This window comes from Euprymna scolopes, chromosome 35, assembly GCF_053919585.1.
Source record: "Euprymna scolopes isolate OS-2025 chromosome 35, ASM5391958v1, whole genome shotgun sequence".
Lineage (NCBI taxonomy): Eukaryota > Metazoa > Mollusca > Cephalopoda > Sepiida > Sepiolidae > Euprymna > Euprymna scolopes.
The window spans coordinates 67668250-67694444 of record NC_136516.1 but is presented as its reverse complement, the minus strand read 5'-3'; the positions used below and the strand labels follow the sequence as shown (position 1 = coordinate 67694444).

The following is a 26195-nucleotide window of genomic DNA, read 5'->3' as shown; positions in this document are numbered from 1 at the left end:
TGATAGAATGGTTAATTGTAGTTATAGACCGCTTCATACCCTTAAAAAATTCTAGCAAAAACCTAACAGCCAGCCATGGTTCTCTCCAGAATGTGCTGCTGCCATTGAGCACAGAAATCACTTTTTCCATTGCTGCCAATGTAATAGATGTACTGATACTAAAGCCGATTTCAGGACTGCCAGCAACCACTGTAAAAGAGTAATAAAGGACGCAAGAGAGTTGTATGCTCAATCCGTTAAGTCCAAAGTAGCTGCACAGTGGCTTGGTTGCCACCAGTTTTGGCAAATAATAAACAGGGCTCTGAACAGAAGCATGTGCTCTATCCCAACCATCATCAATGGAACTGAGGTAACTTCATCAGCATCAGAAAAAGCCAAACTCTTTGCCAAGAACTTTGTAGCTAATTCTACCCTATGTGACCCTGGAAAATCTTATCAGTATACCCTGTATTTAAGAATTCAGGTAATCAGTCATCTCCCTCTAAGTACAGGCCAATAAGTCTCCTGTGCGTCATGAGTAAGTTGCTGGAATCTGTTAAATACAGAAGTAGTCAACTACCTCAACAAAAATAACCTTTTTAGTGACATGTAATATGGTTTCCGTTCTGCTAGATCTACAGCAGATGTACTAACGGTTATATCTCATAGGATTAGCAAATCTCTTGATGGAAGCTTCCTTTCTAGGGCAATTGTTCTTGACATATCAAAGGCTTTTGATAGGGTATGGCATAAAGGTCGAATCCACAAGATCTACGGTATAGCTGGAAATGTCTTCTCAATTATTAAATCATTTTTCTCTGATAGGTGCATAAGAGTAGTAATTGATGGGCAAAAATCAGAAACTCACAGTATTAATGCTGGAGGCCCTCAGGGGTCCATCCTGGGCCCAACTCTCTTCCTGATCTACATCAATGATCTCCGAAATCACATCCTAAGATCATTCGGAGACATTTATGCTGATGACATTACCATCTATGGCAATATTTCAAAGGCCGTAAATGATCACGTTCTCTGATTCTCTCTTTTCTGATCTTGATCACATGATACAATGGGGAAAGGAGTTAACTTTAACGCATCTAAAACCAAGCTTCTATCTTCAAATCATCAACGCTATGATCCCCCGTCTGGCATCAATTGAAATGAATGGCTCTTGTCTTGGGGAGGCTCCATGTTTTGACAACCTTCTAAGTCTGACCTTTACTCCCAATCTGAGATGGAACATGTTCATCAAATCCGTGGCCAAGGCTGCTGGAAAAATGGTGAGATCATTCTACTGTAGATATCTCACTACTAATGCAATTCTCTACCTGTATAAAAGCCAAGTATGTCCAAGGATAGAGTACTGTTGCCACATCAGGGCAGGATAAGCTGCTTCTAGCAGCTTATCCTGCCATGACAGTTCAAAATAGACCTCGTAGTGGGGGATGCCTTTTTCTCTTCCCTGCAACTTTTTTTTCACAGAAGAGACATTGCATGCCTGTCTCTGCTTTATTGTTATTTTCTTAGCTTTATCTGAGCACATCTGAGCTTTAATCGATAGTACCCCCACTCGTCACTTTCATGAAAAACATTTGTCTAACTGAAACCACTATCAACAATTTCTCCCACTCTTTGTCTGTGTTTAAACCTAAATGTAGACCCCATGAACGAAGATTCTTTCTTAGAACTGCATGCCTGTGAAACTCCTCCGTTTTCCTGCTTTCCGGCTGACTACAATATGGTTGTCTTCAAGTCCAACATAAACAAGTTCCAAATTTCCACTAACAACAATTACTACGATATTATTCCATAGACTACTGTACACTCAACCTTTATCCAGGAGTGGCCGCCTGGCCTTGATAAGTGGTGACTCCTTTGTAAAAAAAATATAAATATCTATATCATTTGTTTTTATATTAATGGAAATGTTTGTATCATATATTTTATACATATATATGTGTAAATATTAATATATGTTTATAGCTATATGAATATAAATATTTAAATAAATACATATTTTAACAATGTTCCTACTATTGTTGGATGAAAATAACTTCATATCGCAAAAACTAGGAGTGATTTTTTACGGCAAAAATGTATGCCAAAATATAATGCATATATTGTGACGTAATCCCCAATTGAGGAGCTTTAGAACTACGCTGAGATAGCTTATCATTCCCGGGTGACGCCAGATAACCCAAGGACTTAAGATAGAGAAAATAAATATATATATTTTATTTCATGTCAAAATTGATATTGTTTGAAACCAGAAATATATTTTTGCAGCTAAAAGTTGATGAAAGGAACTTGAAACATAACATTGTCTGACCTTGGTGAACTCAAGGTCGGATGTCAGAACTGACATCTGGCCTTGGCAGTCGTGAGAATCAGAATTCAAATTTCAGGTATGGGAATTGTACCCACGCAAAAACCTAAAGCTTTCGTGGCGAAATCTTATTGGCTGGGAGAGCTTCCACCCCATCCACATACCTTACTATATATACGACTGTCATGCTAAAATTAGTCAGTTAGAGATGAGAGATTGCTTGTTGATTTCGAGAAGAACAGACCGTATAGAGACGTGACCCCTCCACCCTCCTCATCTGTCTGTCGCTGTCTGTGAAGAGATTTGAAACTCTGAAAGTGCTTACTGAGAAATGAATCATATTTGTAAAAATATTTGTACAGAACTTTGCGAAATTAAGCTTCAGTAGACTAGATACAAGTGTTTGTTGTCTTTCTGCCTGCGTGAGTTTGTTATTCGTTTTCAGCATACCAGATTTCAGAGAAGACTAGACGACACGCCCGAGATTTCCAGATGAATAAGGGTCCTAACCACCTTCTTGAGGAGGGGGTTAGTTTGGTTGCCATAGTCGCAATGTCCAGTTCTCCTGGCTTGTCTTTACACCAGGTCGTAAACGTTCCTAGGTTCCCTGGACATAAAACAGTCGATGCTATCGGCAAGTGAACATCTCTATAACTGAATCAAAAACTCCCTTGATTCTCTCTAATACAATTTGGTTGTTACCTATATGACCAGCTGTAGCCTTTGTCCTCTAAACTTTGACCTTTATCACATCATACGTTGATGCTTGAGATTTGTTATTGTTTAAACATTCCTTTTGTTCCAAATATTTTATATTTGTTTCAAGCTTTGCTGTGCAAACTGCATATTTATCTAGCTAACATACTCGTTAGCTATCATAGGGTTCCAATCAGTCACACAATTCTTTGTCTTTCAGAAGCATCAAATACATCCTAAGATGATGTATTGTTGCTACATCTTGGAAGGTGCTGCTCAGATCACATTTTTCTACCTCAACGGCATACAAAAGTGACTTTGAAATCTAATGTGAGATGTCCTCTTCCCTACAGCCGTTTTCTCACAAAAGAGAGACTGCTAGTCTTTCTCTGCTCTATCGTTATTTCTCTAGCTACAATCACTGTAAATAATTTTCCTTTCTCCATCTGTGTACTCAAAACTAAATAGAAGTTCCATGAACAAAGTTTCTTTCCAAGAACTATCAGTGTGCGAAACAATACTATATAGGCTACTTCCCAGTTTACGATAGTATAATGATTTTCAAGTTCAATGTTAACAAATTTTGGTTGAACTGTCCTCTTAAATAATCTAATTTGAACCAGTTTCAACCATTGTTACCAATCCTTACATTATTTTACTATCCTGCTGATAAACTCCTTAACATTTATTCGCTAGTGTCAAGCAGTGACTTGTCAGTACATAAAACAAAAACAAAAAAACTGGTTATTCTCTGTTTGCGTGCAACCATGGGACAATGGAAAACTCAGATGCCAATAAATAATTGATAAAATGTGTTAACATGTTACTGTAGTTGACTAACATTACAGATATGTGTGTGTATTTAAATAGGATGTTGATTAAAGTGTGCAGGTTTTCAGCTTAATCTCAGGCAAAGGCAGTGGAACAATATGATAAGTTAATGTGATGGACCTACCTACAGTGAAAAATGAGTTTGTCTAACGGCTACAAAAAGATGATCCCAGAGTTGTTCAGCGAGTAACTGCTGAGGTTTCTCTCGTAGTATGTTGGATCATATCGGCGGAGTTGTTTGGGACCATGTCGGTAGAATTGTTTGTAGTGAGTCGCATGAACGGAAGCATTTGATTTATGTTTGTTGTTCAGTTAAATAGATAGTTGTCGCAGTCGTACTACCATGTGTCATAGGATGGGTCCATCTCTCTTCCCTTGTGAAGTTACAATTAATTGAAAGAATGTCACAAGAAATAGAATGTCAACAGTGCACCTCCAGGGTGCCAATAACTGATAAAAAAATTTCAGTTTCAGAATTATTTTAATGAGAATTAATAATCGTGTGCAACACTCAAACAAGTACAGGATATCTGCGGCCATTTTTATATGTACAATGACATGGAAAATCCATTTCTCAGCTTCTTTTTGTTGAATTAGGTTTTTTTTTTTGCAAACTATTGACTTTCGAGAATTTTAGGGAGAATCTTAGTGATGCGAGAAATGAACATGGCAAGAGATTCCATCAGGATATTTCAGTGATGGAGATGTTTTAAAGGAAAATGGAAACCTAGCATGTTGGTAGACTACTACTAGAATACACAAAGGAAGGATGACACTTACTACAAGAGGGTTAAGAGGACAAATGTTATTTAAACTGACAATTGTGTTTTTCATGCGTAAACAATTATAATAAAATATGAAAACAGTAACTAATCTAAAGAAATAAAGGTTAGATTAAGTATCGGGTTATTTTTCAAATCCCAAAACAGGTCATGTGGCATGTACTTTTATTTAACCTGAAATTTGTTGCACAACATAATTTGTTGCACAATATAATTTGTTGCACGATGTAATTTGTTGCACAATATAATTTGTTGCACGATGTAATTTGTTGCACAATATAATTTGTTGCACAATATAATTTGTTGCACAATTTGTTGCACAATATAATTTGTTGCACAACATAATTTGTTGCACAATATAATTTGTTGCACGATGTAATTTGTTGCACAACATAATTTGTTGCATAACATAATTTGTTGCATAATATAATTTGTTGCACAACATAATTTGTTGCACAACATAATTTGTTGCACAATATAATTTGTTGCACAACATAATTTGTTGCACCATATAATTTGTTGCACCATATAATTTGTTGCACCATATAATTTGTTGCACAATATAATTAGTTGCACAATATAATTTGTTGCATAATATAATTTGTTGCACAATATAATTTGTTGCACAATATAATTTGTTGCACAATATAATTTGTTGCACAATATAATTTGTTGCACAACATAATTTGTTGCACAACATAATTTGTTGCACAACATAATATGTTGCACAATATAATTTGTTGAACAACATAATTTGTTGCACAATATAATTTGTTGCACAATATAATTTGTTGCACAATATAATTAGTTGCACAATATAATTTGTTGCACAATGAAATTTGTTGCACGATGTAATTTGTTGCACAATATAATTTGTTGCACAATATAATTAGTTGCACAATGAAATTTGTTGCACAACATAATTTGTTGCATAATATAATTTGTTGAACAATATAATTTGTTGCACAATATAATTTGTTGCACGATGTAATTTGTTGCACAATATAATTTGTTGCATAATATAATTTGTTGCACAATATAATTAGTTGCATGATGTAATTTGTTGCACGATGTAATTTGTTGCACGATGTAATTTGTTGCACGATGTAATTTGTTGAACAATATAATTTGTTGCACAATATAATTAGTTGCACAATATAATTTGTTGCACAATATAATTTGTTGAACAATATAATTTGTTGCATAATATAATTTGTTGCACAATATAATTAGTTGCACAATGAAATTTGTTGCATAATGTAATTTCTTGCACGATGTAATTTGTTGAACAATATAATTTGTTGCACAATATAATTTGTTGCACAATGAAATTTGTTGCACAATATAATTTGTTGAATAATATAATTTGTTACACTATATAATTTGTTGCATAATGTAATTTGTTGCACAATATAATTTGTTGCATAATATAATTTGTTGCATAATATAATTTGTTGCATAATATAATTTGTTGCACAATATAATTTGTTGCACAATATAATTTGTTGCACAATATAATTTGTTGCACAATATAATTTGTTGCACAATATAATTTGTTGCACGATGTAATTTGTTGCACAATATAATTTGTTGCACAATATAATTTGTTGCATAATATAAATTGTTGCATAATATAATTTGTCGCACAATATAATTTGTTGCATAATATAATTTGTTCCACAATATAATTAGTTGCATAATGTAGTTTGTTGCACGATGTAATTTGTTGCACAATATAATTTGTTGCACAATATAATTTGTTGCATAATATAATTTGTTGCACCATACAATTTGTTGCATAATATAATTTGTTGCACAATATAATTTGTTGCATAACATAATTTGTTGCATAATATAATTTGTTGCATAATATAATTTGTTGCATAATGTAATTTGTTGAACATTATAATTTGTTGCATAATATAATTTGTTACACTATATAATTTATTGCATAATGTAATTTGTTGCATAATATAATTTGTTGCATAATATAATTTGTTGCATAATATAATTTGTTGCATAATATAATTTGTTGCATAATATAATTTGTTGCATAATATAATTTGTTGCACAATATAATTTGTTGCATAATATAATTTGTTGCACAATATAATTTGTTGCACAATATAATATGTTGCATAATATACTATGTTGCATAATATAATTTGTTGCACCATATAATTTGTTGCAGAATATAATTTGTTGCACAATATAATATGTTGCACAATATAATATGTTGCATAATATAATTTGTTGCACCATATAATTTGTTGCACCATATAATTTGTTGCACCATATAATTTGTTGCACCATATAATTTGTTGCAGAATATAATTTGTTGCAGAATATAATTTGTTGCAGAATATAATTTGTTGCACAATATAATTTGTTGCACAATATAATTTGTTCCATAATGTAATTTGTTGAACATTATAATTTGTTGCACAATATAATTTGTTGCATAATGTAATTTGTTGCATAATGTAATTTGTTGCACAATATAATTTGTTGCATAATATAATTTGTTGCACAATATAATTTGTTGCATAATATAATTTGTTGCACAATATAATTTGTTGCATAATATAATTTGTTGCATAATTTGTTGCACAATATAATTTGTTGCACAATATAATTTGTTGCACAATATAATTTGTTGCACAATATAATTTGTTGCACAATATAATTTGTTGCACAATATAATTTGTTGCACAACATAATTTGTTCCACAACATAATTTGTTCCACAATATAATTTGTTCCACAATATAATTTGTTCCACAATATAATTTGTTGCTCAATATAATTTGTTGCACAATATAATTTGTTGCACAATATAATTTGTTGAACAATATAATTTGTTGCACAATATAATTTGTTGCACAATATAATTTGTTGCACAATATAATTTGTTGCACAATATAATTTGTTGCATAATGTAATTTGTTTCATAATGTAATTTGTTGCACAATATAATTTGTTGCAACATATAATTTGTTGCACCATATAATTTGATGCACAATATAATTTGTTGCATAATGTAATTTGATGCACAATGTAATTTGATGCACAATATAATTTGTTGCACAATATAATTTGCTGCATAATGTAATTTGTTTCATAATGTAATTTGTTGCACAATATAATTTGATGCACAATATAATTTGTTGCAACATATAATTTGTTGCACAATATAATTTGTTGCACAATGTAATTTGTTGCATAATGTAATTTGTTGCACAATGTAATTTGATGCACAATGTAATTTGTCTTATTAGAACCACTGTTCTCCTCTTGCATGTTATTCTCACAACGTTTTTATCACCTCATTAACCTCCTGCTTTTCGCCGAAATATTTGAGTCCATAATTAATCAAGCTTTAGTCCATCACCTTACAGCTGCTAAACTTCTGACCAACCAACAATATGGATTTAGGTAAACCTGTTCTACAGCAGATATCTTAACTGTAATCTCTGAACATATATACCACACTGGACAAAGCAGGGGAGGGTAGAGTGGTAGCCTTAAATATATCTAAAGCTTTTGAGAGGGTATGGCATGAAAATCAGATCATATGGTATCACTGGATGAATACTTAACATAGTTAAATCCTTCTTAAATAAGAGAAGGATCCAGGTTGTCCTCGACAATCGTACATCTAAACAATATGATATAGATGTGGGTGTACTTAAAGGGTCTATTCTTCGACTTTTATTATTCCTGATATTCATAAATGACCTCCTTGATAAAATTGTCTCTGATTTGGGTATATTTGCTGATGATACTATGCTCTATAACAGGCACGAGGAGAAATTAAATGAACACATATCTAAGGAAATGGCAAAAACACTAGAGGAAGACCTCCAATCTGTGGTGGAATTGGGACAAGAATGGATGGTCACATTCGATTCTGCCAAGACTAAGCTTGTTTCCTTCAATAATTACAAGAAATCTTCGCAACCACCAATAGCTATGACTAAAGATACATTACCTGAAAGTACTTCTTTCAAACTCCTCGGCTTAACGTTCACAGGAAACATGAGTTGGAGCAAATACATTGAGAGCTTTACCACGGCCGCTGCGAGGAAGGTGGGCTCTCTCTACCATGCCAGAAAGGTACTTATGCTGGAAAGTATCCTATACCTCTACAAGGCCATCATTTGTCCATGTATGGAGTATTGTTGTCACATTTGGGCTGTTGCATACTAGTCTCTTGCTCCTGGATAGGGTTCAAAAGAGAGTCGCCAACCTGATAGATCCTGAACTGTCATCCAAGCTTCAACCACTGTCCTATCGACAAAATGTTGCATCCTTCTGCCTGTTTTACAAATATTTTAATGGTGGAGGCTCTGATGAACTACAAGCCCTTGTACCCACTCGACGTAAATACCCCCAACAAACCTAACAAGCAGCCAAGTCCCACCCCTACACAGTAGAAATCCCTAGATGTAAGAAGGCTTTCTACTATTAGTTTCTTCACCAGAACTGCCAGACTCTGGAATTCCCTTCCGGTTTTCTGCTTCCCCAACTGTACTGACATGCAGAAGTTCAAGTGTAATGTGAACAGACATCTTGCTGCTCAACTCCCTACATAGTATCCCTGCAACTACTGCCCCCAATAATAGCCCCCTACATCAAAGCGGCACTGTGCCTTGTTTGGGATGAAAATGGAATAAAAAACAAAAACAGCAAAAACATAACCTCTAACATTCTTCAGATACTTTCTGTCAATCTTGAGAAGCCCTATGGAATTTAGAACTAAATCTTATTTAATCCACAAGGTAGTTTTGTTCTCATTCCATTAGCCATCCATAAAATAGATAAAAGTCTTAATTGTTATATTTTTAATATCATCTATAGTTAGAAATGAACCCTCAACTCCCAGAAAACTTTCACTTAACATTTTTTTCATTGCACCACAAAACCATGTGGATAGATTTCCAAGTCTGGCATAAAAATTTCAGTTTGACAACATACACTTGAAGGAACCTGAATAATCTCAAATTTTTCATGCAAGGAAAAAAAAGGCATAATGAAATCAACCTATCTCTATAATTATAGGATAGTTATTCACGTTTGTGTTTGTATATATGTTACCCCTTTTCACCTCCGTTTTAAAAGTAAACTGATTGTCAAAGTAATTGAAAATTAATTGGTGTTGCTAAAGTAAAAATATTCCCACTTATTTTAAAATGAATTGTTCCAAAATAGAATTTTATCATCTCATTAACTTGTTTTAACCACCTACTCATAGAATTCTTTTTTAATATATACACCTAATTGTTACAATTTTAATTTAATAAATTTATAAAGAGACATTTGCTTTATTTAAAGAATATTTAGTTAATAATTATTTTACAGCAAGAATATTTTGACGGAATATTTATCTTTTAAAGATTTACATTATTACAACTTTAAATGAATAAATAGGTATATCCGTTTTATTTATTTAAAGAATATTTAATTGATGATCACAATTATTTTTAGGGAAGTTGAGTTTTTTTTTTATTTTATGGCATATCAACCCTTTTTAAATTATTTAATGCCAAATTCAGTAATTTTGAAAAATAATTTTTATGTTTCAAATACTTTATACTTTCAAATATTTATTCACAGTGTTTAGTTTGGTTGTTTTGTAGAGAACATTGTTTTTTGTTTTTAACTTTTCAGAACCTGATTGAATTTTGCAAAAACAATAACATCAATATAAGATTTTAGTCAGGAAGCCAATATCTTCAAACAGTTTGATTTGGTAGCACCAGCTATTTTATGGAAGAAAACAGGAACAATTATTTCTTAATATTATTAAACCTTACGTGTATATTATTTCAAGAGAAATATTATCAACAGTAAATTATACAAATAGATGAAGAAAGCAACCATGAAATTTCATTGCATGATTAGAAAAATTGGCCTTTAATATAGTGCATCATGACAATATGGACCATAGTGTTTAAAGGCTTGTTCATGATGCAACTCACCATCAGAACATTTTCACATTTCAGATGTCTAAAATTTTTTTAATTTATTGAATTTTTATTATATTAAATTGACATGACATTTTTAATAAAATAATTTTATTATGGAATTTAAAAATCCATTAAGATATCAGATAACATGATGCAAGATTTTTTTTTTCAAATAAATTTTTTTTTTTAATTAAAATTTTTGGCTCCATGAGCCTTCTTCAGAGTGACACAAACAATTTTTTTTCTGCTGTAGTAAAATTTATCTCAAAACTTTTATTAATTTTAAAATATAAAAAATATCATAGGAGATTCTATTCATACTTTTTTTTAATGGTAAACTAAATTTCAACATACTTTTGTTTTAAACATTTTTTTAGAAATAAAAATAAAAAGTACTTATAAAAGATTAAATTTATCAATATATTTGTTAATAAAAATAATTGAAAGTTATATCTGTGGAAGATGTTCTGGTACTGCTCATCCAATTAAAGGAAGGTTGTGTACAGAGTTCTCTGTGAATGGCCTGTAGAAATCTGAAGTTATTGACTCATTTTGCTATCTTGACGCTATATCTGTGCTGGTAGACGATATAAATTTTGATCCTGCATATACAGATTGTATTAAGTTTTGTGAGCTTCTTCCCATCTATATCTATCATTCATTTTAACTTGTTACTCAGGAATTTTACAACAGCTGCATCTGTAGTGCTATGTTACATGCGAGTGAATGCTAGTCTGTCACTAGCATGGCCTTTCTGAAAATGCAAATGAATGACATGATTATATTTGTGTAAAGTTGTGGTGTGTGCCCAGATTCCAGAGTTAGTTTTGACTTTCAGATATCTATGATGCAAGTGCCCCAACTGGCGTCAGCTTTGCTTGGCAATTGCTTATGGTGGTACAGACATATTGAATGAAGCTCTGATTGAATAAACAGATGTACATGTAAGACAATTTTCATGTAGCTGGACAGCAGATTGTCTTGCTGGTGATCATGAGGGTTAGGTGGAATCGAGAGTACTGGCACTTGGTCAAAGAATCCAGATGCTTTAGCAGAATGATAAAACAATATGTATTTTTCAAAGATGGCTGAAAAACAAACCTCTCACTAATAATTGAGAAGACAACTCCCCAGCGAAATACCAACAAGTTATTGCGAAATAGATATCTGTTTATACTGAGAAGGGATTTTAAACAAGCTTTGTTTTCTATTCATTGATGTAGTTTTGATAACATGTAGTAAAAGATTGTCATGTTTGTCTGGTGGATGGCAGACCTCTGGCATAGTTTGATAATAAAATTTATTTAGAAAGGAAAAGAAAGTGAAAGGCAAAAAGGGGTTTAAGAAAGAGAAAGAAAGATAAAGGAAAAAGAGAATTAAAGAGAGATATGGATTAAGAGAAAGACCATAGAAGAGAAGGGGGTAATCTCCAAATAATTAAATGGGAGATACTAATTTCCAAACGACAGAGGAGGAAATGCCAATTACAAAAAGATGATGGTCAGAATTAGTTTCATTTTTTTTACTAAAGAGTCACTACTTATCAAGGCCCGGAGGCCACTTGAGGATAAGGGTTAATGAGCCAATGGGAAAATGCTGTAGTAATCATTAGTAATGAAAATTTGGTAAATTGAATTACTTAAGGGGATGGCTCATCAAGAACTTGTTCACGGATTGTAGGCAAAAGGAAGAGAGTTCTAAGAAAGAATCTTTGTTCATGGAATCTACGTTTAGGTTTAGGCACAAATAAAGAGCGAGGTAAATTATTGATAGTGGTTTCAGCTAGATGAGTGTTTTTTATGAAAGTCAGGCCAGGGGAGACTTAGATGAGCACATGTCATGAAAATAATGATAAAGCAGACATACTTGCAACGTCTCTTGTGGGAAAGAGGTTGCAGGGAAGAGAAAAAGGCATCCCCCACTAGGCTACAAAGTTTATTTTAAACTCTGTCAAGGCAAAGTAAGCTGTTTCTAGCAGCTCCTTCCCAGATGTGGCAACAGTACTCCATCCTTGGATGTACTTGGCTCTTATACAGGTAGAGAATTGCATCAGCAGTGAGATAACTACTGAAGCAGCAGAATGATTCCACCGTTTTTCTAGCAGCCTTGCCAATGGATTTGATGTATGTGTTCCATTTCAGATCAGGAGTAAAGGTGAAACCTAGAAGCCTGTCAAAACATGGAGCCTCCCCAAGACGAGAGCCATTCATTTCAATTAATGCCAGACGGGGATTAGAGCATCTATGTAAAGATAGAAGCTTGGTTTTAGATGCATTAAAATTAACCAGCCACCTCTTTCCCAATTGCACCATGTGATCAAGATCAGAAAAAAGAGAATCAGAGAGAACTTGATCATTTACGACCTTTGAAGTGTTACCATAGATGGTAGTGTCGTCAACATAAATGTCAACGAATGATCTTAGGATGTGATTTCGGAGATCAGGAAGAAAATTGGGCCCCATGATGGATCCTTGTTCCATAAAAACCAGTTCCATAAAAATCATTGTGCTTGGCAGATAAACGAAAGACTTGGCCGCTGGTTGTTTACACACCAGCTTTTGAGCTTTAGCCCAAAAGCTGGAAACTTCCCAAAAAGAACTAATTGGGAAAGCTTTTCATCCTCCTGTCAAGAAATCATTTGAAAGAATCCAAGTTGAAAAAAAATCCTGCATCTTGAAACAGTTAAGAACCTAAATAGCTTAACTTTCTATGCACGGTTTTATCTGGAACTGTTTTACACAATAATTATTCTTGTTCATAAAAGATGGTTTCCAGGTTATCTTTGTTGGTTGCCTATTGAATTGAAATACAGTTGATTTTTATATATACCCTGATGATTGGATGGTGGCGAAGATACAAATCAACCTGTTACAAGAAAAGAACTGAACACAACATCAAAACAACACACAGACAACCAAAATGAAAAGTGTTGCTACCCAGACTTAGGGTTGTGTGCATTTTATGCACTAAGCATCAGAGCGGTAGTTCCAGTAACAAGTGTCTGGTTACATTTTGAAGGGTTCATCACTAGATGAAGATAAGAGGGTTTGGAGATGGCCTGCTCACACTAATTAGTCCCGTATAGCCGGATTGCACCCCCCCCATGTGGTTACATACATCTCAATCGAAGGTAAGTGAGGAAAGATCAGACTAATAAAGACTTAGAATAACCTCAAATATAATGAATGGCAAATTACAAATGGGATTAATGATAGAAACTAATGGAAAAGAGTTTCATGGAACAATTCCTTCATATCGCCATGGAAACATGCAACTCATATGTGATGTAGAAGAGATATGTTAGACAAAGAAGAAAAATAATATTAAATTGATTTTATGCAGCATAATGTTATTTAATTAAAAAGATATTTTTTTAAATCGAAAGAAGCTATTCAAATTATCATGCAGTTTTGGGTCACAATTAGACCACAAGTTGGCCTTTTATATAGTGCACCATGACAATGTTTATTAATTGGAGAAATAAAGTATTTAAAACCTGCCAACCATTGAGTATATAAAGAATTAAGTTTAAAAGTTACTTACTGATTCAAAACTTCAGATTCCAGAAACAAAAACAAGAAAAAAAAATACAACAGAATAGTTTCATAAATCATTTTTTTTCATCTAAAGTAAAAACAAAAAATACATAAAAGGAATGAACAAGAATTAGAATCAAGTGTAGATTTAGCATCCCAATTATGCTGGCAGTTGAAAGGAACAGATTTAGCTCCATGCATCCACAAACATAAACAAAGCACATATTAATCGACTTTGTCCCTTAAAAATATATACTTATAACCTTTTTTTAACAAGAAAAATTTTTTGGGGGAAGGGTGCAAAACTAATCTGAATAATAAATGGCTCACAGTAAATTGGAGGGTCAAGTTCACAAAGTTTGACAGATGGTGATTTGTAGATATATTGCTGCAAATGTGAGAAAATTTGTGGTATTGGCAACTCCAAAAATGCATTTATTGCATAGGCAGTATTACTGATAGAAAGAAGCAAGTGCACGCACAAGAGAATAGCAAAGCCCTGACACCAGAGACTAATGTATGCTGAGTGAGTTGGAATATTCGATAAAAAAATAAAAAATAAGCAGTTTTGGAGAAAAGTGGAAGTATTATTTCCATTTTGTGCTTCCATACCTCAATTGAGCGATGCAAGTGACCTCTAACAATGTGCTTGAAAGTTAAACTACCGTGATTATGCTCAATTACCAAATTTCATCTGATGTCTAAATTTGTTTAATAAATGCATTAAAATTCATACTTTGTCCATGGACCATGTTTTCGTTGTCGTTATTAAACCGATAACAACGGTTATTATCAGACATAAAAACTACAGCTTTTCATCTTTGCCAGTTGACAATAAGAAGCAATTTACAACATTTCTGTTTATAAAGCATCCTCATATTTGGTTTAACATTTAAAATAAAGGTTTTATATGCTGGCATTTGTTGAGCAGGAAAATATTTCCTGGTGCATAGCAGGTGCTTGGTTGACACAATGAAACTTAGAAACCATGATAGCAGACTTGACTTTTTGGATGTTTGGGCATCTTAATAGACATCTTCACTACTTCAAAAAACAAAAAAACTGAAAGGGTTTTACTTTATTTAGTGGATGTTGCATATGTTTCCGATGATCTAAGCTTAAATTGGACAAGATGTATGAATATGAATTTTCTCTCTCCTTTATTTTTGGGTTCTTAAAAAAACTGTTACTATCAAGGTGTACTTTTCTACTAGTAGCCTCCACGTCAGTCATAGTATTAGCAATATCTATGGACCATATTTTAGATCATTGCGAATTTCAAGGTAGTTCTACTAAAATAGTTACATTTTAAAAACGAAAGCACTTTAATTCTTCAAAATATTACCATTTTGTTTTTCATATGCGAAGGCATGTAGCACTGATCTCATCCCTGCTATACTATTAAAAGTGCTCTGTGGATGTGACCCCATTTCTCTCCAAACTCTTCAACAAGTGCTTTACCAAACCTTGCTTTCCTCACTGCTGGAAAATTGAATCTGTTGTACTAGTTTTCAAGAATTCTGGTGAAAGAACTGATCCACTCAATTATTGCCCCATTAGCCTCCTCCTTTTGATTTTTGAGTCCTTAATCAATCAAACCCTTGTCCACCACCTCATAGATATTAGACTTCTTTCAGACAGAGAGTATGGATTTAGACAAGCTCATTCTACTGCAGATATCCTAACATTAATCTCTAAATGTATATACTACATACTAGAGAACGCTAGAGCAGTAGCCCTAGATATATCTAAGGCCTTTGACAAGTTCTGCAACTTTAAAATTAAACGTAGTCAATCAAAAAGATGACTTGCAGAAAATCACATTGTTTTTAAACCTTAAAAAGCAACAAAGGTTGTTTTTAATGTGGGAGAAAACCAAAAAGAGGGCACTCTGGCAATATCCAAATAGTAATTGTGTCAGTATGAAGGGTTTCCCCTACACTGACCAAGGACCAATTACAGAACAGATATTACTTGGTCAGAAGGCCAGGCGCCTGCATTCAATTAATTTTGCTTTATTTATACGAAAAAGACAAACAAACACTCAAAACGACAGCAGGGAGAGAATTTTTTAAAACTCCATTTTAACGATTTGTGCATGTGTGAACACTATGCACATATGTTAAATAGAAAACTTTGAAATGTCATGCCATGATGGTCGCTGCTGCCAATTGGGTCAGAGATTTGGCTCATAACTATTAGTTTTGAGGTCTATACTCATTTTATGGCAGACATTTTTTTTTCTTTTGCATTTAAACAGGGTTTTAAGATTTTTAAAAATATTTCTTGTTTTGTACTTTGTATTATTTACTTAGCATTTTTTTTATCGGCGGTTAATTAAACTGAAACAAAAAACATTTTTCTTATTTCGAATTTTTTTTATTGGTTGAAAACTGAGGGTTATGCAAATCACAAATATTGTTTACAATCGTAACTGCTTGATACTTTTTCTGAATTCGTAGCAGTGGACCAACATTAGTGGAGTTTTTTTCCTTCAAACTGATAGAAATTATTGCACAGTAAAAATAATTAAATTAAAAAAAAAATCATTTACATTTCTGAATTTTTGAGATGAGGATTGGTTATTCGTATTATTTGGATTCATCAGACTACTGTTCTCATCTTGAGTTTGATTTTCACGTTTCGGTCGATGTAACCTCTGACCTTCTTCAGATATATCTTGTCGAACTCGGGAATGTTTCTGTTGATCTTAGGAATTTGGACAGAATTTCTAATTATTTAGAACCTCTATCCAGTCATGGTTGACGGAACAAGAGCACACTACCCTCGTGAAGTAAATAAAGGGTCCCATTTGAAATTCTGTTCAAATTCCCGAGTTCGACAAGATACACTGAAGAAGGTTGGAGGTTACATTGACCGAAATGTTGTGAAAATCACACTCAAGATGAGAACAAATAATACAAAAAATAATTTAGCAAGTGTAGTCATCTGGCAATTACAATTTATGCATGCGTGAAGCATACTTTCATTTTAAAAGTATAAATTTGCAACAAGTCATTGCGATGTTGGCCTAATGGATAGCGTAATTGATTACGGAGGTCACTTTTTCAGGTTCGCGCCCAGCACAGGTCATTTTTTTTCTTTTAATAACACAATACATTCATTTTGGTTAAAAAAAATTATTTCTATTTTGTTAGTTTAATAATTGACTTCATTTCAGTTTACTTTATTTAAAAATTTTTCTATCCTATCTTTCAATGATACATAAAAAAAAATTCTGAAGTTTAAGGACTATGCTGAGATAACCACCCAACAGTTGTTGCAATGGACCATAAAGAGAAATTTTTCTAGACTGAGGCAGCATTTAAAGAATTTGCTTCAAGTGTTACAGTCATCAAAAAGCGCTCTTTGTATCCAGTCTGTCAAAGAATCTGGCGAGGAGATGGTCAGGTACTTCTTTTTTAGGACAATTACATTTATGTGTTTTAACTGTTTTTTTTTAAGCAGGATTACTATATCTTTTAAATGACCCCCTCCACATACTCGAATAAGGGTGGGGGTATTGATGTTACCTATGAGGGAATTGACATATAGTAATTAAAAATTTTCCAATATCCTTACTATAGCAGGCGTGTCGAAATGGAACTTCACTTCTACTATTTATTATTTGTGAACCTAGGCAATACCAGGTATCCGTGTCTACAATACCAAAAGATCTTTTAATATGTTCATTTTTAAACAGTCCTAGCTTCTTGTACATAAAATGCATTGCAATTCAACTTTGTTCTCTAACATCTTGTTTGTTTAATGGATATATGGTATGTTTATGGTTAATTCTGATTCCTAGCACAGAAGTACATTTATATGGCAAATTTCACTGCTTCATCTTGGGTTTTAACAAAGATATAGCATTTTTACCGAAAAAAAATTGAGTAAAAATGTGACAAAATGTTTTAAAGTGAGAAAAATATTCAAACAAGGATAAAAATAGTCATAACTTATTTTTGGTCAGATTTAAAAAATTTAAAAAGATTCTTTCTTAGACCAAGGTTTTTTTTTTTTTTATGTATATTACTATTGAGATATTTTAAGCATTTTCAATTTTTTTCATATGTATTGCTAATAGTATCCCATCTTCCTGAACTTGCTAACAGACTTTCCAAGAGTTATTTGTAACAACTGCTTCTCTCTTCCAACATCTCAACCTGAAGTTTCTACCTCCTATTTTGTTGCAGCAACAACTTTGATAACTCGCACATGCAGCTTGTAATTGAGAGAATTAACTTAGGTTTTTATTATGAACTCTCATTTATCCCTTCAATGTAACCATACTAATGAAGTCTCCTTTTCTGTACACATGTTCCTATTCTGTCCATATTTAATCTTCTTCTCCAGTCATCAGGTCTAAACTGGTTAGTAATTGCAGAAGTTTCCTAAACTTACTCTATTCAGTTCTATTTCTTACCAAATATACTTTCTACTAAGCTTTGTAAGTTATAGATTAACATTCTTCTAGAGGAAACCCTGACAGGTACTACAACACCAAGTCAGAGTGAACTTGGAAGTAATGGAAACTAAGGGGTGATCCCATTGGATCATCAAAATTGGATATCAAGTGATTTAACATGATACAAATACAAAATAAATAAAGACTTAATGAAACAGCATTATGTTTGTTCCTTAATTCCAGGTTAATTCTTATATATAAAATCGGATTTCGTCCCATTTCAATGACTGGCATAACTCCATAAACAAAAGTTGTGTATAGAATATGCTTTATATGTTCTTCACTCAAATTATTGATGTTTGCAGAAATTATAAATTTGTTGTGTTCTCATTCAGTAAGTTTTATATTTCATTCAGTCAATTATTTTCCCTTTGATTACTGATTTCAGTGTGAGAATAGGAGTGATTAAATCCCCACAATAATAAGTCGTCTTTCTTTGAACCAGAATACCATAACAGAAATACTGTATAAATTAGATTAGGATCAGTTTTCCATTTTACACCGGGTGCTACATAGAGTCATATTAATTACTATGTCAACTAGCGATTGAGTGACTAATAAAACAGCAAACAACAAAACTTTTTTGATTACAAAATGTTTAAAAAAAAAAAAACATGACAGTATTCATACAATATACATAGCAAAATAGAGCTTGCTTTTTTTTTTTAAACAAAATATTACTAAAAGGATGCAGAAGATCTCATTTTCATTGATCAGTTTCTAGTTTATCAATAAAAGAGAATGTTAGAATTAATGTGCAAGGAACTTACCAGAAAAGACATCTACAGCTTGCCAGCAAGCACAGTCAAACAAAATCTTGGGGGAAAAAACTGTTTAATAGAAACATAAAAAATAAAAATAATAAATAAATCCATAAAAGGTATGGTGATCAAATTTATCATCATGTAAATAATAAGTTCAACAAAAAGAATATCGAGCAAATTCAGTGATTGAGTTTGAAATGGGGAAATAAAGTCCAAATAAAAAGAACTGAATATAAATAATGCGCACCTGTGTAATGCTCGATTTACAAAACGGGGAAGAGAATAGGAGAGTATGACAATATCATGCTGTTTGCTTTTTTCTTTTTGTTTTTCTTTTGTATGTCATAAAACAGGCAACAAGAAAGGGAGAGGAGGCTATACAGCATTGGTTAATTAGATGTTTGTTTCTTTCTTTTTCTTTTTCACTCATTGAGGCTTAACTTAACAGAACAGTAGTAGAGGGAGAGAAGGTGAACATGTGATGTTCAGAGAAAGAAAAAGAAATTGGAAAAGAGCAAACAATAACATTTAAGGTAACACATTTTGAAGAGTCCAGCTTCAGTTTTTTTTTTTTAGAGCAATGTCGAAGAAGAGTGCAGAGAACAGAGAAAAAGATGAAAGATACAGATAAAAAAATATGAGTATGAAAGATATAGTATCCTATGAGATGTAAACATATAAGTGAACAGTTGACAAATTAAAAAAAAGTTTTTCTTTTTACTGTTAATTCACCCCAAACAAAGCACAGTGCCACTAAATCGTAAAGAGCTACTATTTGGAACCAGATTTGCAAGGATACTATGTAGGAAGTTGAACACATATCTAGTCACATCACACTTGAACTTCTGCATGTCAGTACAGTCAGGGAAGCAAGAGCCCAGGAGGGAATTCTAAAGTCTAGCACTTTGAGGAAAGACGCTATTTGAGTAGAAAGCTTTACAGCATTTAAGGATTTCTACAGTGTAGGAGTGGGATTTTGCTGCTCATTGGGTTTGTTGGATGTATTTATGTTGAGAGGGTACTAGTACTTTGAGTTTGTCAAAGCACTTTATTAAAATACTTGTAAAACAGGCACAGGGATGTAATTTTTGTGATGGGACTTTGGTTAGGAGTTTAGCAGACAAATTGATGACTTTTTTTAACAATCTTGGAGCGAGATACTAGTGGCAGATGCACCAGCCCAGACATGACAACAATACTTCATGCATGGGCGAATAGTGGTTTTGAAGAGAAACAGGATACTCTCAGTTGGGAGTAACCTTCTAGCATGGTAGAGAGAGAACACCTTCCTCACAACAATCTTAGCAATTACCTAAATGTATTTGTTCCAATTCATGTTGTCTATGAATGTTAAGCCAAGGAGTTAGAGGGAAGTACTTTCCAAGTACTTAAATGTAAATATGCGTTAAATATTATGGATGATGTTCAAGTTCTATGAAAAGAAAACATTTTATTCTGATTTTCATTGTATTCTATTCATGTAACATTTTCGCATTAAATTGCTTATTATACTATATCCATGTTTGTATTGCTTTCATCAATTATTTTGTGTGTTTCCTGCAGACATTGGTACAGGACTCAAGAAACATATTCAAAGCCAAAACGAAATTTGGCCAAAATATAAATGTTAATTTATGTTCAGTCTTATCAACCGTCACAAAAATCTTTTTCGTTTGTATTATTCAAACTATTTTCATCTTCGTTTTCTTTTCACATCATTTTCACTGATGTAATTTCAAACCTTATTAAGGTGTATCTTTTCGGACTTGGGAATCTACAGAGAATTTCAAACTGAATCCTTTATTTAATCCACAGGATAGATTTTTCTTGTTCTGTCAGTCATGATCATATAAAAGTATTAAGTAATTTTTATTTTATTTTTAATTAGTATTGCCTGTAGTGAGGCTTGAACCATCAACCTCCAGAAGGGTGTCACTTAGAACCGATTGTTACTCAATGCCTTTATCTGCAGCACCACAAATGCATGCGGATAGTTCCAGTATAAATTTTGGGAGCTTTAACCTAAATCTTGCTTTTAGACAAAAAGTTTGAAAAGCTGCGCCTATAAAAGCTCGGAGGTTACATCATCTAAAATGTTTTGTGTAGAACTGACTGATGTTGTTATTATTACATTTTCGTTTACTGATGAATGTAAACAGTTATACACCAGGTTCTTTTCATCTGTTAATAAGCGTACTTGGATGTCGATGTTTATAAAAAATCGGTTCATTTAAAAAGATAGTGAAAAATATCAGAAAGACAAATTGCGGCAACTGAATCAAATAAATTCTAAAAGGAAAATGATTGTAATTGTTTTTTTGATTTCTTCACTTTGAGATTTGCTCTCTTCATCAAGTCAGTTTTCATCAAAACATATGAACTCCAAATATTTTCAACCAATGAAAACTGCTCCAAATCCCCAAAAGCTAACACATATGTGAATATAGTATGCTGATGTGAAGTTAAAAACTCTTATAAAACAAGCAGCCAAAATCTAGAGACACAGGAATTTCTCAAGCTGGCCACAAGATTAAAGGACTCACATATTAGCCTTATTCACTCAAGTTGCGCACATCTATACATGCACTAACTAGAACAAGATAAACCAACACACACACATACACAACACCACGCTGCCAAATACTCACATACGTATAATATTCACACTATGAACATATTGAGCTACATCTTTCTAAGTTTTGTGACTATTTACAAAACCTTCTCCACCAAACGTGTGTTTACATTATAAACATTTACTAATATGAAAACAACTTGGATATTCTTATCTCTTGCATAAAAATGTTTTGTTATTCCTCAAATTTTTATTAACAAAACTGCTTATGTTTTAGGCAACAGTTGTTACCTAGTGACTCTTCTATTCTCTTAATATTTCATGCATTCTTATTTTATCACGCATGCGTATTCTGTAGATTTCATTTTCTTCCTTTGCTAAAACATAACTTTTACACCACAAGTATTAAGTAATTCGTAATATTATTATCCTTTATATCATTCCTACTGAGAATTAGCTTCAACTTATATGTGAGAAAAAGAAGTTAAACAACTCCCTTGACTTGAGCAGGTTAGAGGTCAGAGGAGAGTCGGAGTCTCTTTCAACTTGGCAAGTGATTTGCATATGTGGCAGTTGTTATTTAAAAGTACTGCTTTCATTCAGTGGGCACCTCTGAGTGGCAGCCTTTGAGTTGGTTCGTTTGGGGAGTCTTGTCCGCCTGAAAATACCTTGGTGTACTTCTGTTACCTACACACCGAGCTATTTGGGGAGGGGTAAGGTGCTCCTTCTGTGACTTATTTCTTGGACTCTGATGACAGTTATTTCTAAAGAACCTCAATTTGTTACTTTCACTAGAGTTCAGACGCACAAGTTTATGATTTATAGTCTTGTGTTACTTGACTCCTGACAGAGCTTGGGGTTGCAATTTAGGAATATTTCGAAACCTTTACACCAGACTCAACTCAGATTTATCTACTACTTTGGTGTTGGAGGAATTTTTGACATATGACAACAGCTGAATAAAATCCAGGTTCTTGAAATGCAAAACAATTTACAAAACAAAATGTGAAATGCAACACTTTACAGAAACCAAAAACAATGCAACAATGTAAATACATGTAAAAAAAAAAAAAAAAAAAAAACAATGCAACAATGTAAATACATGTAAAAAAACAAAACAAAAAAACAATGTAAATACATGTAAAAAAAAAACAAAAAAAGCAATGCAAATAAACCAGTGTTTTTTTTTCATTTCACAAACCTGGTTTTCATTTTGTGTGAATGCCTGTTGTAGTTTACCAAACCAATATTCTAAGCATGGCCAAAATGGAAGGAGGGAGCAAGTATTTTTTGATGAAGGCTTTCTTTAAAAATCTCCGAAAAATCAAGTAATTATCCAATCAATACAAAAGTTTCACTAATTATTAAGTGGAGAATGAACTTTCTAACTGTGTACGTTTTTTTATAATCGATATTTATATATATATTTTTTGGCCTACAACCCCCCCCCCCTTACAAATATGCTTAAAATAATCAGCCGAAGCCGAAAATATATTGCATGGTTGGGAGGGGGAGGATTGTAGATAAAACAAGAAAAAAAAAACAACTGTACACATATAAGATTTTAAATTCCAAAATTTGAATGTGTTTAATTTTTCATCTTTTGTGTTTTGAAATTCATTGAATATGTTAATAATAATTATCTTTCAGATTAGAAAAAAAAAAAATATATTTTTTCATTATTTTTACGAAAAACACTACTTTTAAATCTTTCAAAAATAAATTAATAATTTTCTTAAAGTGAGCCCAATATTGCTAATATACCATTAAATAGGAAATGCTTTGAACAATTGATACTAAAAAAAAAAAAAAAAAAAAAAAAAAAAAAATCGGTAACTACACATTTTGCCAAAAACACAATTTCTTGTTATGTGATATTACCTGACCTATGGTAGACCATAAGGCCTACAAAAAGTGGTTATCTCTCCCTTTTCCTTTTTGCTGTGACTTGAGTTTGACAATTTAAAGTGTGGGGAACTTACATCTACCACACTCTCATCCAGAAACACTTGGTCCTGATGGCAAGACAGGTTCAAGACGATCAAGCGTGATACTAGATATAGGAGTAGTCTCCAACACATATGGTTCCTAGAATTTCCAAAATGGTTACCCATCTGGTACTGACCAGCTTCATTGTTGCTTAACTTCGGGGGTTATGTAGGCAACATATATATATATATATATATATATATATATATATATCGCTTATGAAAAAAGAATTAATCCCTTATAAAGTTGATTCTTCACTTAATTGTCAAAACAAACGTTAAAAATACTTGGAAATTTACAGGACTAAATAAGTTTATTTAGTCGTATAAAGACTACCATAGTTTCTTCCAAACTATTAAATTTTGGATTTTTTAATTTTGCCAAGCAAAATCTATAGAGGGAGATAAAAGATGGAATTATTTTTCGAAATTCAAGTACTTTTGTTATAATATTTTTACATATTCTCTATAGCAAATCATCCTAAATCCTATTAAGATACACAAAAAAAAATCTATTGTTCAAAAACTTTTTGAAATAAATATTCAAATGTCGAGACAAAAATGGCGGTGAATGGTGTTTTTTTTTTTTTTTTAGAAAAGAAAATTTAAAATTCTATTAAAAATAGTAGAAAATGTTTTATATTATTCTGCTTTTCATATGATAAAATTCAGGCTCTTATCTTTCTGGAAAAAGTTGCTCAAGAATAATATATTTTAATAGATTTTAATTAGTTAAAAAAGAATAATAAAAAAAAATCAACCTGTTTTTTTTTCCATTTTTTGGCCATGCCCCAAAATGTTCTTATTTACAATGCCTTCCCACAGAACAGAGTTAGACACCAGGGTCGTTTTTTAATGTGGAGAAAAGGAACAAAAATAAAAATTGTCTCATTCGTGAAGGATTTCTCCTCCACTGACAGAGAACAAGAAATTAAAGTGCAACATCTGAAGAACAGATACTACACTTTGATCTTGTCCTGAAGGCCAAATAGGTTGCCCCAAAATATTGTTAATGTGATAAGAATATTTTGGAATATATCTATGGAATTCTATGACCGAAGTTTCTTTCCTAGAGCTGGTCGTCTGTGGAACAATATCGTGAGGCTGCTTCTCAACTGACTATAACATGGCCAGCTGTGTCAGAATTCTTTGGTAATTTTTGACACACTTAACACAAAACTGAAAATAAAATATAAAAAACTAGTAATTTCACTTTTTAAAGTGGGTTATTTAATTTCTTTATGGAATATACTTCCAAAATAAACTATTAAAGTTTTTTAAAAAATAATAGAAATATTTAAAAAAAAAAAAAAAAAAATGTTTACAAAGTGCATGTGCGCGCTCATGCAGCCATATTTTCTACATAATGAAATGAATTGAATTTTACAAGTTAAATTTTTTTCAATTTTTTCAATTTAAAAATCTATCAAAATTTTTCTATTGGTTCAATGTTTATGGTATTTGCAGGTTTAATGTAACATTTTATGCTCTTTCCAATAAACAGGGTATAATATTCTAGACGAGCGTTTTTTTCTAACCCCCTCCCCCAGTTTGAAATGAAAATTTTCTCACCTAAGGTTTATATATCACAAATTGAAGATAAAAGATCAATAAATAAAATAATCTAATTTAAAACAAACAAAAAAGAATAGTTTTGTGTAAATTTACCTGTAAAGTCAAAAGTTTAAAACTTTTAAAAAAAAAAACACACGTTGATTTTTTTTTTTTTAAGTGGAACCTCATAATTTGAAAATATTGTCCAGTAAATATTGGAGATTACAATAATTTTTTCTATTTCATTTAATGATATTTTTTTTAAGTTATTTAAAAAAAAATTCATTGCATAAAGAAGAAATAAAACATTTTAAATCAAAAACTCATGTACTTCTTTAAGAGAATAAAAAATAAATGAAAAATTTGTCGGGGGGGGGGGGTTATAAAAGTAAACTTACTTATGAGTGAAATGTGATCATTTTTCAAGTACGGTGACCCATATTGACTAACTTTGTTATTGACAGCAAACGTCAGAAATACAAACGGGAGATAAGGCACACGTCAGAAATAATTGATTAGGCCTCCGTATTTGTCACCTGGAAGAAAGGGAGACAAATCCGCTCTGTGAACATTTGAGATTAGAATTTAAAATCGCGGTCTTTTCGAATACTTGCTTAAAAAATTATTTTATTTAAAAAGTACATGGAATATAAAATATAAATATGGGCAAATTCTTATAAATGAAGAATGGAAGTACCACTGATTAGTTTTTTTTATAGGTAAGTGATTTT

General features: G+C 32.2%; 1 protein-coding gene across 20 annotated transcripts in view; it reads right to left on the bottom strand.

The window, feature by feature from the left end:
• The window catches only part of LOC145259895 (STE20-related kinase adapter protein alpha-like), an 88517-nt gene that overhangs the window by 60673 nt on the left and 1649 nt on the right, over positions 1-26195 (bottom strand). For 12 of the 20 annotated variants that reach the window (XM_080117803.1, XM_080117794.1, XM_080117799.1 and 9 more), the window contains exon 2: positions 19357-19416. Coding sequence is in view for 8 of the 20 variants with exons in the window: in XM_080117794.1 (XP_079973920.1) it covers positions 19357-19368 (12 nt within the window). In the remaining 12 variants the exon portion in view is untranslated. Of the gene's footprint in view, positions 1-14125; positions 14202-19356; positions 19417-25862; positions 26001-26195 lie in introns of those variants that run through there. The other 8 variants (XM_080117808.1, XM_080117804.1, XM_080117811.1 and 5 more) reach the window with 2 other exon arrangements.